The sequence below is a fragment of the Microcebus murinus genome, chromosome 7, assembly GCF_040939455.1.
Source record: "Microcebus murinus isolate Inina chromosome 7, M.murinus_Inina_mat1.0, whole genome shotgun sequence".
Lineage (NCBI taxonomy): Eukaryota > Metazoa > Chordata > Mammalia > Primates > Cheirogaleidae > Microcebus > Microcebus murinus.
The window spans coordinates 37,435,643-37,451,269 of NC_134110.1; the positions used below are offsets into that span (position 1 = coordinate 37,435,643).

Below are 15,627 nucleotides of genomic sequence, written 5' to 3' on the forward strand. Positions count from 1 at the left end.
CAATTGCCTATGGGATTCAGAGAGTAACATGCCATACGCACAGGTTTGTTGCCTAGGATCAGTGGGCTATATATACCATATAGCCTAGGTGAGTAGTAGGCTGTACCTTTTAGGCTTGTATAAATACATTCTGTGATGTTCACACAATAACAAAATCCCCTAAGGACATGTTTTTCAGAACTGTCCCTCTCATTAAGTGATGCATGACTATATATGGTTTTTGCTAGATAACTTTTTGTTTTCCTAGTACTTTTTATTTTCCAACTCACTATTATATACATACTCTTACTGGAAAACCTTATGAAATAGGAGGGTAACTGTCATCATAATCCTCCTCCTCGCTTAAGGGAGCGAGGTCCTGGGAAATGAAGGGACTTATACACAGGGACTGGCCCTACCAATGCGCCCAGATGTCTCTATCCTGGTTCTGTACTTGCTCTGCTGTGCCACACTTCCTTGGACATAGATAAAAGTTCTATTTTCTTTTTCCCAAATGAGAGAAGAATATGATTGAATTTTAGTGAGACTCAAATCCAGCTATACGATAATGTGTTTAGATCAAGTTAGCCCCTGAATATTGAACCCACGTGCTCTGTTAAGCTTAGGACTTTTTTCATCATATTGATGGTATCAGCCTTTACATAGCACCTGTCCCCAGACTTTTACTTCGGTACTACTTTTGATTCTGTAAAACTGTTGTTCTCTATCAAGCAGAAGGGATAGTATACTAAGGTGGGTACATACAGAGACCAGAATGTGTGGGTGATGACTGCTCCACTCACCACCTTCTCTCTCTGGGGATCTCATTGTGGAGAAGAGGATGTAAGGTTAACATCCCTTTTAGAGAGCAAAGGAAAGGGGTAAGTCGGCATCGAGTGAAAGTTGAATCAACTTAATACAGTGTTTTGTGATGAGCCTCTTCCCTCCATATCTTTTCTACCTTCCAGGGAATACAGAAGCAGATTTACAAATGAAGAGACAGTGTCATTCTGCTTGAGGGTAATGGTGGGCGTCATAATACTTTATGACCACGTACATCCAGTGGGAGCATTTGCCAAAACTTCCAAAATTGATGTAAGTTACATATTATTTTATATATTTTCAAACAATTTCCTTACATGGAAACCATAAGGTTTTATTTTATTTAAATGGCTAGTAGATGCTAGACTCTTGCAGAACTCAAATTTATAGTTTGTGTGATAGTGTTGAATTTCATCTCCTATATTCTCTTGTTGTACTACTTGTGGCGTGTATACAGGGGAAATGATTGAAGGGTGACTGTATTGTCTTTAGAGTATCCCCTTGTAGGATCCTTGTACACATTTGGCAATATTAAATAGATAATTAGATATAAGAACTTTTATAATCACATCCTTTAATTCCTTTGGCCACAGACCATTTCAAACAAAAGGTTCATTTCAAAATGCATATAAAAGGTCAGTAGTGGTGATCCAATAAAAAAAGTCAAAAGACGTCACATATTTTCCCTCCCTACCCAATCGTAATAATTTGTGACTATAAACAAGATTCTGCTTGTCTCTATAAAAGTTTGCATTAGAAATTAAGTATTTCTCTGGTATCTCTATTTTGTGGTTTCTCTGCTCACCCTCTCATATCCAGTTCATCAGTGTTTGGTGGGAATTGTCTTCCACCCTTTCATAGCTAGTTCAAGCTCTTAGCATTTCAGATCTTGATTACTGATTGCTGGCCTTCATGCATATCTATCATGTGTAAAGAGAAACAAGTTAACATATATTGTGTGATAACCATGTCCCAGAAATTTTATATTTGTTCTTCCTTGTGGTTATGAAAATACTCCTTAGGATGTTGGTGTTCTCTCTTTTACTGACAGAACAACTGTAGTTTAGGAATCACTCTTGAATGGTTAAATGGCGAGTTGAACCCACATTTCTCTGGCTTCCACAGGCTGTGTTCTTTCTGCTATATTTCACTTTTTCACAATAACCAGGCTAATCTTCCTTAAATACCACCTTTATTGAGTTGTAGCAAGTCCCTGCTGCCTGGCATATCAGTTCCACACGAGTCATCCTGGTCTTCATGGCTCCCTCTAATTCTCATTTCAACCCTGCAGAAATTTCTGTCTGTCTTCAGTATGTGACACTTCATTATTTTCACCATAAGGTTCTTCTACCTGGAAAGTTCCTCTTTTCCTTGCTAACATATCCACTGTCCTTTCAATTACTACTTAGCACCTTTTCCAGGAAGTTTTCTCCTTAGGAAACCTTTGTTTTTCATTAGTGTGGGTAGTATCTTTAGTTTGACTGACTTGGTTCTCAAAAAGTCTTTCATTGACAAACTGAAAATGCTAACACTTAGGTAGGTTTCTTTTTTCTGCTCTAAGAATAATTAATTTGACATTGTATACAATCTCTTGAGTTCCGTAATTGTGATCGTGATTTATTTTAAGTTTATTTTACTTAAGTTTATTTTATTTAAGTTTATTTTACATATTTTGAAAATGAATGTTATATGAAAAAATGGATGTTTTACATTTGCTGTTTTCTTTTTTCCTTAGATGAAAGGTTGTATCAAAGTTCTTAAGGACCAACCTCCTAATAGTGTAGAAGGTCTTCTAAATGCTCTCAGGTATGTATATGTACATGTACCTATGTATAGAAAAATATGTAAGGAAAATGATTGGTTTATGTGTATGTAAAGAAAATGCTTTTAAATGCAAGTAGCACAACACATATGAAAGTAAATGTTCCACAAGGATTAAAGAAAATAAAATAATGTTCAAACTGGAAATACAAAGATCTCATTTTGCTTACTTGTAATCTTGCTTCTAAATAGTGGTTACAGTATTTACAATGAGAAATATGTGTATAAATGAGAATAGCAGCTTCATTTCTTGGTTGACGATTTTAGCTTTTACTTTTTGCTCCTCTTGACATGGGGCCTGCTTATTGCTTGTTTTCTAATAAAAGTATAATACATGCTAATTATAAATAAAACTAAGATAACATAGAAAAATATAAAGAAAAAGATTGTGTTATCTCACCATCTTGTGATAAACCACTATTAACGTTTTAGAATATAGCTTTCCAGAGTTTTTTTCTTTACACATGTAATCATCACTCTATGTAATAGTTATCTTTATACAAAATAATTCTGTCAAAGTGTCTTATAACTAGCTCTCTTCCCTTAATATAATGTAATTGCATTCCCTTAATATAATGTAATGTAATATAATGTAATTTGCTCACAGATACAGATCTGTATTTTTTATGTATTTCTTATAATGGAAATAAAGCAGTCATTTAATGTCTTCTCTTAGTTTTACTTCATTTAGTTACTGAAGAGCCTTAAAATGCTGGAATATTTTAAAATGAAAATCTTAGCACCTTATAACTTCTTGACTATAGAGATTTAATTGGTAGTATAATTTCCCTGACATAAAAGATGATTTCCTATAACTTGATTATATGAGTTTAAATACAAAAATTACATGAACCCAGAAATATTTATATAGAGATATTTATATCATAAAGCAAAATATAGGCAGTTGAGGGAACCATCAAATAATTTTATTAACATTATAAAAAATAGGCCAGTCCAAGTACAGTGGTATTTTAACTAATTGATCACAACCAGTTATGGATTCCTTTGTTCTTTCTCCAGTCCCACTGCTTCACTTGACTAGCCTTTTTAAAAAAATTAAAATTAGAAAAAAAAAAGATTATGAATAATGATTTTTAAAAGATTGTGCAAAATGTATAAGTAGTGATTGTATAAAGGAGACCTATTATAAATGAATATCAGAAAGATTAAAGAGCATAATTATAATGTTGATCATAAGCCTGGTTTTTAGAATTTTTTACTGTTGAGGTTTTTATGATGTATACTTCAGTGGTTTTACCAACATTATGTCATTGTGAGTCTTTCCTACTCGGTTCCTTTCTGAACACTCCCTGTCAGTGTCAGGCTGACACTCAGTCAGCATGACTTCTTCCCAGCCTGTTTCTTTCTGATTGGTCAGACACTTTGAAGCCAGCAAATGACTTCAGGAATTCTTTTGTTAAATCTTAGAGATAATTGAGGTCTAGGAGGTTTTAGTATTATTTCTTTACCTGGAAAAGGGAGTATTTAAAAGATTAATTTAAAAACTCTCAATTTACTATTGTTTTCTCAGAGCTTAAGGGTAGTTTAGTCTCTTTCTCTTTAGAATTGGGGCAAAGGAGGGCAGTGATAGTGAGAGATGGAGTTGTAGTGTCCCACACAGTGATCCGTGTTTGAGGGAGAAGGAAAGAAAGCACCATAGAGGCAAGAGCCCCCCGTCAGTTTTGTTAAGTTTTCTTTCCAAATATATAGTGGAAAGTAGAAAAATAAAACTTTGTTGTAGAGACAGCTCTTGAACTGTGTTTATTTAGAGTGAGCATATTCTGTGTCTAGTTCTAATTTTTTCAGCTGAAAAGTTTTATAAGATTAATCAGTATACTAGAATGCTGTGTAGTGGTGGTTATAGTTAGTAACACTTTATATCACAAAAGTTACAATGCATTTTCCTATTTAAGACTTTATTTAATCTTTGCCATGGCTTTGTGAGGCAGGTGTCTAGCTATGGGATGTCCATATTGCCTCCATTATAGAAGCTCGAAAGTTACCTTAAACTCTGAGAGACTAAAGATTATGCAGCTAGTAAATGTTAGAATCTGTTTTCAAATTTAGGATTTTATTCTTGAAGTCCCATATATGTTATGGTCTTTCTTAAGTCTTAGGTTTCTTATGTGATTGAACTTTCGTATGCTTCAGAATCACCTGGTTATGAAAAGTGCAGATTGCCAGGCCACCACCTCCAGAGAGCCTCTTTAATTAGGTCTGAGTTGGGACTCAGGCACATTCATTTTAAACAAACACCCATGCTAATGTAGTTAATGCTGATACTTTGAAAAAAACATTGCTTAAACTAAATCAACCTAGCTTTTAGTATGTTTCACTGAGAGCAAATCTTAAGAGAGCATTTTGTAACCCCCAAGGTACTGTTGTTATTTATACCTCTACTCTAAATAGAACTTAACCATTTGTGGAATTAATGACCAAAAGATTTTAAATGGGAATATAATTGCATGTATGTATATATATGTTTGTTTTGAATGCTTTTCTGTACCAATTGTTTATATAGTACCTTCAGCTATGGTATGCTAATAAGAGAAAGCAACAAGTTATGTCTGCATTTTACAGGTGGAGAAATGGAACCAAATGTCATTAATCAATAAGAGGGAAAGATAAAAAGAGAGCTAGAGTTGGGAGTTTAGGTTCTGTGCTAGATAATTGTCTTTATTAAATTTAAGAATAAAGGTAAATATAATTGCTTTTCTTCAATAGAAAAAAGTCATATGTACTTGGAAAAGGACACTGAATAATACCATACATCTTCCTACATTATTTTCACATATATTAGATGATACTGGCCTTTTCTTTATAAAAGAGTGTGCTGATGGAATATACTCTAGATTGGCTCTATTAATGGAAGAATCTGAGAACTGCTGGAAGCTGCGATCACATCCCACAGAAGGAGAGAGAACTTAGGTCGTGGGTAGAGAGAACACTCAACAGCTCTTTGAATATCACAGTACATTGCTGAACAGTAATACTTTTAATTGCACTAGAAATTTTACTGTGCACATTACTTGGCTCTTTCCACTGTCTAGTTGTGTAAAGGAGAGGGGGAGAAAAACAGAAATGAAGAGATGGATATTGAGAACTGTTATTTCCTGACATCAATAAGATTATATGTAGTTAAACATATACTTTATCTACATAAATAAAACAGGTTAGACTTACCATTTCATGTAAATATTCCTTTGTGAGTTTTTTTCTTTCAAGCCTGGCAGCCTACCATGTCTTTTTTCACCTATAATGTGCCAGGCACTCTGGTGTCTATTCAATAATATGAGAACAGTTTGGAGGTAACTTCTGAGTTAACATTGAAGAGAGTATATCAGGTACTCAATAAACATGTTTGTCTCTTTACTCTCCAGAGATTTACTTTAGTACAGATATTTTCTTCAGTTTTTAAATTGATTTGAAATGAAACTAATAGGAACTGAATTTAAATTTCCTTAACACAGAAAGATTATCTGTATGTTCCTGCTCAAAACATCTAGTCCTTAAAGATTATATGTGAAATTCTTCTAAACCAAATTAATCAACCCCTCTGGATTATCTCCCGAATATATTCCGCATTCAAGCATTGCACATCTGTCTCCATTGCTACTAATTTGGTCCAAGCCTTGAGCATCTCTCACCTGGTCCTAAGTAACAGCGTTGGATGGGTCCCCGTGCTGCTGCTTCTGCTCCCTACAGTTTCCCCCAACAGCCAGAATGATCCTCTCCAAATAAGTGGAATCACATTACTCCCTTGTTTAATATCCTCTGTTGACTTTCATTGCACTTAAAATATTCTCCAAACTCCTTACTATATGTGGCCGCCAGGCTTGCATTTGAGCTGGTCTTTCCCTGTCTCTATAGCCTCTTGTACTTTCTTCCTTTGCTTGAGAGACTATACCCCTTCTATGATGTTAGTTTATCCTTCTTTCTCCCTCTGTTGGGGTGTAAGCTCCTCGAACAGTGCCTGACACATAGTAGATTTGCTTATTGGATTTCTGCTATTTAAGGGAATCATATGGTGAATCCTCTCATAATAATTATTCTGAGTGAAGTGATTCTTAAATTGGATTTGCATGCTTGTAGCAGAACACACCTGCCTAGAAATATGGCATACAGAGAATGGAGACACTTTAGGGATTGACAGCTGTAGGAGTTGAGATAAAATACAGAGTAGAATAGGGGTTTGCAGACTTTTCTATAAAGGGCTAGAGAGGAAGTAGATATTTTAGGCCTTGTGGGCCACATGGTTTCTGTTACAGCTACTCAACTCTGCTGTTGTAGCAAGAAGGTAACCTAGAATGAATCAACATGGTGTGTTCCAATAAAACTTTTATATGTAAGCACTGAAGTTTGAATTTCATATAATTTCCATATTAACACAAAATATTACTATTCTTTTGATTTTCTTTCCCCTCAGCCACTCAAAAAATTAAAAAATATATATATGCTTAGCTCACAGGCCATGCAAAAATAGGTGGTGGGTTGGCTTTGGCCCATGGGCCATAATTTGCCAATCTCTGGGATAGAACAGTTATTGTCCTCTGAGTGAGAAGTGACAGCTAATTGTTTATTAGAGAGTTTAACCAATCATTTCAACAAGGGTAGTGGTAGCTAAGTTAAACAGGTATTGGCTATTCTGTTGGAAGAGTAGTGAGAAAGCTATATAGAACCTGAACAGGGTTAAAGCTGCAATGAATAGCAGCACAATTCATAATTGCAAGGCTGTGGAAATAGCCCAAGTGCCCATCAATCCAAGAATGGATTAATAAAATGTGGTATATTTATACCATGGAGTACTATTCAGCTCTAAGAAACAATGGTGATATAGCACATCTTATATTTTCCTGGTTAGAGCTGGAACCTATACTACTAAGTGAAGTATCCCAAGAATGGAAAAACAAGCACCAGATATATTCTCCAGCAAACTGGTATTAACTGAGTAGCACCTAAGTGGACACATAGGTGCTACAGTAATAGGGTACTGGGCAGGCGGGAGGGGGGAGGGGGGCGGGTATATACATACATAATGAGTGAGATGTGCACCATCTGGGGGATGGTCATGATGGAGACTCAGACTTTTGGGGGGAAGGGGGGAAATGGGCATTTATTGAAACCTTAAAATCTGTACCCCCATAATATGCCAAAAAAAAAAAAAAAAAAACTGCAATGAAAAGGCACAATTTTGTGAGATAAGACCTACCTGACCAGTTGCTCATTTTGTTACAAAGAACTCAATGCAGACTTTTAAAATAACCCCCTAAAATTAATCTTTTGTTGTTGTTGTTGTTGTTGTTGTTAAGGTACACAACAAAACATTTGAATGATGAGACTACCTCCAAGCAAATTAAATCCATGCTGCAATAACAGTTCTGGAATAAGCACCTGCTGTAGACAGAAGACAGTATTCTGCAATGACTGAGAATGCACAGTTTTTTAGTGATTGCAATTACTATCTCATTTATTCTTGCTTTTATTTCTTTCCTCTGTTCCTCTTCCCTCTTTTTTAATCATGTTCTTGTTCTTAAGAATTCTTTTCTGTGCCAAAATCAGTAAAGTTACATTCTGAAAGGATATTGTCCTTTCAAACAGGCCATCTAAGGCAGCTAATTATGCATTGCATTGGGGTCTCTACTGAGAAAAATTCTGTGACTTGAACTAAATATTTTTAAATGTGGATTTTTTTTGAAACTAATATTTAATATTGCTTCTCCTGCATGGCAAAACTGCCTATTCTGCTATTTAAAAACCCTCAATGACTTTATTTTCTACTGCCGCTTTTTTCATGTGCAGCCAAATTGAAAATGTTTAAATTAACTGTGTTGTACAAATGGTACCCAACACAGACTTTTTTTTAAATTAGTAAGAGTTTTGTTTTAAGTTTTGAGTTTGCATTTTGACTTTTTTTGTAAGGATGTATGTTGTGTGTTTAACCTTTATTAACTAACGTTAAAAACTGTGATGTGTGCGTAGAATATTACGTATGCATGTTCATGTTTAAAGAATGGCTGTTGATAAAATAAAAATCAGCTTTCATTTTTCTAAGCGTGGCTTGGTTTACTGATATTTTGTTTTCAGGCTTCAAAAGTTTTCCCCTTGTATGTTTTTATGGAATGTGTATACACATTATGTAATTTTTCCTTCTTTTAGGGGACAGCTGGGTCTTTTCATTAGTATTTTTCTTCATCATTATGTACATAATTTTAATTGCTTTTAAAATTTTGCTAAGTATAATAAGACCAGTGATCTTGTCATTAACTTGAATTTTATTCTTGATTTATACTTGTATGGATGTAGTGATAGAAGGAAAAGTACTTCTTTATTCCGCTTGATTCTCAGTTCCCAGAAGTAAAAGGGTAACAACGCAAAGCAGAGTGTGGAAGATAGAGCAGCCCTTTCATATTGGGAGGAGAGTGAGTATAAGAGGGACTTTCCTAGGAGAAAACTGGAGGCTGTGATCTCACTAGTGGTAGAAAACGAACATGTTTTTTATTTTAAGAGCATAAAACCTAATTCATATAACCTAAATCTCATGGCTGGGAGAAGCTGCTTAAATGTTGTCTAGTGCAACCATGCCAGTGGTTTAATAAGAAGATCACCTGAAGTATATACTACAATTAAAATGCTTAACCAGGGAAGGGAGTCACAGAGGCTCCCATCAAAACCTTTTGGCTTGATAACAGCTGGAATCAGGGCACATGCAGCCCTTCATAATTGAGTCCCTGCTGACCCCTCTGGCCTCCTGCTTGCTGCTTTCCCACTTCATGCCCTGTTCTTCAGCCAGACCTCAACTGCTTGCTGTTCATGGATTATTCCACTTCCATAACTCTGGTCTGGCTGGTCCCTGAACCTGACCTTGCCTTCCTCCCTCATGACCATCTAATGAACACCAGCTCTCATCTTTCAGGGATCAGCTTCTGTTACTTCCTTCATAGCACTTTCTGGATGACATGTGCCCTGTCCTTCCAGGCATCTTCTAAGAATATTGTCATGGGTTGAATATGTGCCCCCACCTCCCCCAAAAAAGATACGTTCACCTGGAACCTATAAATGTCATCTTAATTGGAAAAAGGTTATTTGCCGATGAAATTAAGGATCTGGAGACGAGATCATCATGGATTAGGGTGGGCCCTAAATCCATTGACAAGCCCTGGTAAGAGAAAGAAAGGAAAATAGACACATACAGCGGACAGCAACGTGAAGGTGGAGGCAGAGATTGGAACAATGTGTCTACACGCTAAGGAACCCCAAGAATTGCTGGCAGCCACCAGAAGCTAGGAGTGAAGCATGGAGCACATTCTCCCTCAGTATCTCCAGAAAGAACCAACCCTGCTAATATCTTGATTTCAGACTTCAGGCCTCCAGGATTGTGAGAGAATAAATTTCTGTTGTTTTAAGCCACCCAGTTTGTGGTAATTTGTTCTAGTGGCCCTGAGAATCTAGTACAAGTTTTTCACAAAACACTTCTGATATTTAACTGCACTTTTGGATGTCTTTTCTGATTCTATAAGAGGTCTAGTATCCGGATACTGAAGAGATAATATGAGAACTTGAGAGAAGGGACTTGTCTGATTTTCCTTCAGTGTCCCAAGGAAGGATCTTGAACAGTACCCAAATTTGGATAGCTGCCAAATGAATGTTTGAGTGGAGTGAATGAGCATAAATAAGGAATAATGATGCAGCTGGAATAGATACACTGCTGTGGCCTGTACAGTTAACATAGTTCATGGTCTGCATCTTGTGAATAAATGAAAAAATCTCTAGCTCGGGGGTTAGCAAACTGGTCTGTGGCCCAATCTGCCCACCATCTGTTTTTGTACAGCCTGTGAGCTAAGAATGGTTAAAGAATGATATTTTGTAGCATGAGAAAAATATATGAAATTCAAATTCCAGTGTTCATAAATAAAATTTTATTGGAACATAGCCTTACTTATTTGTTTACATATTATTTATTGCTACTTTTGCACCGTAACACCAGAATTGAATTGTGACAGAGACCGTATGACCCTCAGAGCCTAAAATATTTACTGTCTGGCCCTTTATAGAAAGAATCTGCCTGTCCCTCCCCTAGTTAAAAGAGCAGGTGTATTTGAGAACCCACTGTGATAAAAGCCCAGTGCTGCAGTGTGAAAACATCTCTACTGTCAGAAGATGGATTCAGGCATTCATTCAACTTCAGGTCTGATATTTGCCATTCAGACATCCAAAATAGAGAGCAAGTAGACATGTTCTCTGCCAAGTCTGATCTCTACTTCTAATGTCTGTCCTTGGAGTGTGGATAAATCCTTTGAACCCCTCTTATCTCCACAACACATGTGGTTGATGTGTCCCTTCTTCCTGTGTCCCAGCCATTGTGCCTTCCTGATTTAGAGTAATCCATTGTATCATCTCTTCTGCTAAACCACTGCCCCATTTCTACAGCCCTAAACATAGATGAGTTGAACTTCTCAACTGGCTATCTTCTCACTTTAAATATTTGGATTAAAAAGCATTCTGGGCTGGGGGTATGGTGGCTCATGCCTGCAACCCTAGCACTCTGGGAGGTTGAGGTGAGAAGATCACTTGAGCTCAGGAGTTCAAGACCAGCCTGAGTAAGTGAGACCTCATCTCTACTAAAACTAGAAAAATTAGCCAGGTGTTGTGACACACACCTGTGGTCCCAGCTACTTGGGAGGTTGAGGCAGGAGGATCGCTTGAGCCCAGGAGTCTGAGGTTGCAGTGAGCCACAATGATACCACTGCACTCTACCCAGGGTGACTGTGTCTCGAAAACATAAATAAATAAAAGCCTTCTGGACTATTTCTAAATTGCTCAAGTATTTTAGACTTGTCATAGAATAATTAGTATCTGTGCTCATATTCTAGGGTTTTTGAGTTGAAATGTCATTCTGATTCCATTTGAGATTGCAGTAACTGTAATTTCAGAAGTTTTTATGAAATAATCCCTTACAGAGAATATTTCAGTAAGTTGAAATCATAGATGTAATGGAAAGATCTGTGCATGAAGAGTCAGGAGACCCAAGTAGAGACCTCTCCTTTTGAACTCTATTTTCCCCATCAGTAAAATGAGAGAATTGAAACATCTCTAGCATTGTTTGATTCCATGTCATCCACAACATATGTCTCATACATACTGTCTGCAAAGGCAGTGGTAGTGTGAATACTTAAAGACACAGGCTTTAGTCAGTGGACTTGAATTTATGCTGGTCTCAGTGTAACTTTGGGCAAGTCTCATGTGTCTTCATTTATAAAATTGGGAATAATCAAAATACCTACCTCTCTAGAGTGGCCTTAACAATTACACTAATTAATACCCATAATATCCTTTACATCCTAGAAGTCTTACTCTGGCCATCATGATGTGACTATCTTAAAAACCACAGGTACCATGTCTGTTAACATGTATTGTTTTCCATTTATTTCTAGAGTAATCAATGGCCCTAGTTATAACTACTTTTCTCAGTGTGGCTGCTAGGCAAAACTGCACAATTTTAATGAAACATTTAGAGATCCTATAACTTTTATTAAAAACTTGCTGTGTGATAGCATCAGTTTTCTAAATGGGTATGGCTTTTGTAAGTTAGGTAGATCTGGGTTTAAATTTTATGTTATCCACTTGCTAGCTCTGTGACCTTGTAAGCTACTTGATGTCACTGAAGCCTCAGTTTCCTATCCTGTAAAATGGAGAAAATGATATGGTTGGTTGAAGATTCAATGAGATGTGGGTGTACAGGTAGCTGCGCCTACTGTGGGGCTAGTGTTCCCCAGATACAGCACCTTCTGAAGTGGACATCATACTCAAGTTGTCAGCTTCTCAGAGGTGAAAATTAACAACCATTGTATCTGTAAAGCATGTGGTAAACCCACTTTGTAATACCTGTTTGACGTTTGAAGGTGTACAAAGCAAGCCTTTCGTATCTCACTGATGCTTAACCCTGCCAGGCTCTTGAGGCCTTCGGATAGCTCTTTCCTACTCTTGGTGAGAGCCCGCCACCCTCCAAATTCCCCTCCTCCTGCCTGGGAAAGTAGTGCTGCTCCACCAATTTGCTTGGCAAAGGTGGAGTCCTAGTGCCAGTTCAGCCCTGAGGATGCCTGTCTTCCTGAGGTCTCCTTTGTTAAGCCCATCACAGTTGGAATTCACAAGCTGATTGTGTGGTTCTTGTTGCACGCTTGCCTCCCGCTCCAGATTGTCCATCCATGAGAGCAGGACCATGTCTGTTCCCTGCGCTGCTATATTCCCAGTGCCCAGACATAATATATCACTACGTTATATAGGACCGTGGAAGATGCTAAGCATGACGGAAAGTTAATGTGGGTTGAGAGTGTTGGGCACAGGCACAGTGTACAATTTAACAGGATGGACTGCGTAGGTCTTGTCTCAAGTATTAAGAAGGCGACACGTGAGCCAGACTTGGAGGAGGGAAGGCAGTTTTAATAGCGAGGCTGTCTGGGGAAAGGCATCCCACACAGAGCTGAGAGCAGAGCAGGAGCAGAGGCCTAGGGCAGAGTGTACAGGTTTGAGGAGGCCAGTGTGGCTGTAGCCAGAAGTGTGGGGTCTGATCATGGGAAGCCTTGGAGGCATCAGAAGGCTCAGAGTGGAAGAGTGACGTGAACTGATATATTTGAAAAGGTTCACTCCAACTGCTATGCCAAGAATAGACTGAGGGAAGGTGAGACAGATGCAGGGAGATCAGTTAAGCAATTTTGGTAATTGAGGCAAGAAGTGATGGTGGGCATTGCAATGGATGTGGTGACAAGTGACCAGATTCAGGGTATATTTTAAAAGAACCAACAGGCTTCCCCAGCAGACTGGATGTGGGAGGTGAGAGGGGAGTCGGAATGATCCTAGCCTTTGGCATGAGCACCTGGAGGGAAGACGGTAGGTGAGGCAGATTTTGCAGGATTGAGGAGATCATTTCCAGGCTCAGTAGGCACTGTCTTCAATAGTTGAGGGGCGGGGTGGGGGAGGATGGTTTCGGGATGATTCAAGCGCATTACATTTATTGTGCACTTTCTTTCTATTATTATATTGTAATATTTAATGAAATAATTATATAAGTAACCATAATGCAGAATCAGTGGGAGCCCTGAGCTTGTTTTCTTGCAACTAGACAGTCCCATCTGGTGATGGGAGTCTAATGCCACCACTGATCTGACAGGAGGTGGAGCTCAGGCGGTGGTGCGAGCGATGAGGAGCGGCTGTAAATACAGATGAAGCTTCGCTCCCCCACCCCAGCCTGCTACTCACCTCCTGCTGTGCAGCTCAGTTCCTAATAGGCCACGGACAGGTGCCAGTCTTAGGCCTGGGGGTTGGGACCACAGCCTTAGAGGCATCAGCCAGGCTGGTGGGGGAGCATTTCTCCAGGGAGCACTGGGCAGCGAGAGGCCAGGAGGGTAAAGTGTGGAGAGCGGACAACAGGGCAGCCCGGGTTAGCGGAAAGACACCACTGTGAGGGTTCTAGTTCCCTTTCTGGCTTAGCTGGCTTCATGACCTCCTTAGGCCCCATCTTCCTATCTGTAAAAATAAATCTCTTCCATCCCACTTCACACTTGGAAACGCTGCTAAACAACATCGGCCTCCAGGCTGTGCCCAGCTGCTTTTGGGAGTCTCTATTTAATGTCCTTTAAGACATGTGAGTAATCAATGAACTTCTAAATTTTTTTTTGCTGTCCATATCTCTTGATTTAAAACAAACAAACAACCCCACGAATGTTTCTGAGTTCATAAGACGAGTGTGCAAAAATAGAATTGATTGATTTGATGGATTGGACAACTTTGGGCATGGAGAGTGGAAAAATATTTGTGTTCTCACTTCCCCACAAGTTGTAGCCTGTGTCAGCACTACCCAGAAAGACAAAACTCCGAAATGCTTAGATGTGGCAAGATACGGCGTGGTGCTTCTGTTTCTAGAATAATGCTTTCCAGGGGTTGGTGGAAGGCTTGCAAAGATCCCTTTGCCAAAAACTTTACTTTTCATGTTACAGAGGATAATTTGATGACATTCACACAATGTATTACATTTTAAGCAAGGAAGTTACATATCCAAACCTATATATCTATCATCTATCTACAAATTTTCCTGCAAGATAATTTATATGTATGCATAGGACTGAAGGGATAAGTACCCAAATGTCAATGTTGGTTATATCTGGAGCATGGAATTATGAAGATTAAGATGTTCATCATGTGTTTAGGAAAGAATTTTTCTTTAATCATTGTTTTGATTAAGTGTTTTGTTTTTTTAAGATAGATCCTTGCTCTGTCACCCAGGCTGGAAGGCAATGGTGTGATCATAGCTCACCGCAGCCTCAACCTCCTGGGCTCAAGGGATCCTCCTGCCTCGGCTTTCTGAGTAACTGGAACTACAGGTGCAAGCCACCATTCCAGGCTAATTTTTTTTTTTTTTTTGTAGAGACGGGATCTCGCTATGTTGCCCAGGCTGATCTTGAACTCCTGGCCCAAGCAATCCTCCTGCCTCAGCTTCCCAAAGTGCTGGAATTACAGGCTATTAACTAAGTTTTATCATTAGAAAAGAATATATAAAATGATCCTGCTCAGAGTGGGCAAGCCCAGGTGATCTGTCTGCCTCATAAGTGCTGTCCTAACAAGGTTTATTTCAAGTCTTAATATCAGGAAATATGAGGGCAGAAAAGAGGCCTGGATCTTCACTGGTTGCCCTGGAGTGAAGAGACTTTCTGACCACTGTCTGAATTCCTTTTATGAAATATACTATTTCTTGCCTTATATAAATAATAGTTGTGTTCCAGCAATGGATGCCCTGCCTTTTTTTCTAGACACCTCTGATTTCAAATATTCCAGGAACCTTTGAAAGATCCAGAAATTCCATTGTTTTGGCACCTGCTCTCCATCTCCCCCACCTGCCTCCTGTCCTTTGTGTCTCAAGCATCCTGATACTTTTGTTGCCAACAATTTGGGCTATAGGAGGAGACCCAGCTGGTTCCTCTATTAAATCAAGACTCTCCATCTATCTACTGCAGT

General features: G+C 38.4%; 1 protein-coding gene across 7 annotated transcripts in view; it reads left to right on the plus strand.

Moving 5' to 3' along the window:
* Window positions 1-10,029, plus strand: part of CYRIB (CYFIP related Rac1 interactor B) — a 148,345-nt gene extending 138,316 nt beyond the window's left edge. For all 7 annotated transcript variants that reach the window (XM_076005025.1, XM_076005023.1, XM_076005028.1 and 4 more), the window contains 3 exons: window positions 948-1,074; window positions 2,537-2,607; window positions 7,932-10,029. In XM_076005025.1, coding sequence (XP_075861140.1) covers window positions 948-1,074; window positions 2,537-2,607; window positions 7,932-7,995 — 262 coding nt within the window. In that variant the 3' untranslated portion in view covers window positions 7,996-10,029. The remainder of the gene's footprint in view (window positions 1-947; window positions 1,075-2,536; window positions 2,608-7,931) is intronic.
* The last annotated feature ends 5,598 nt before the right edge of the window (window positions 10,030-15,627 follow it).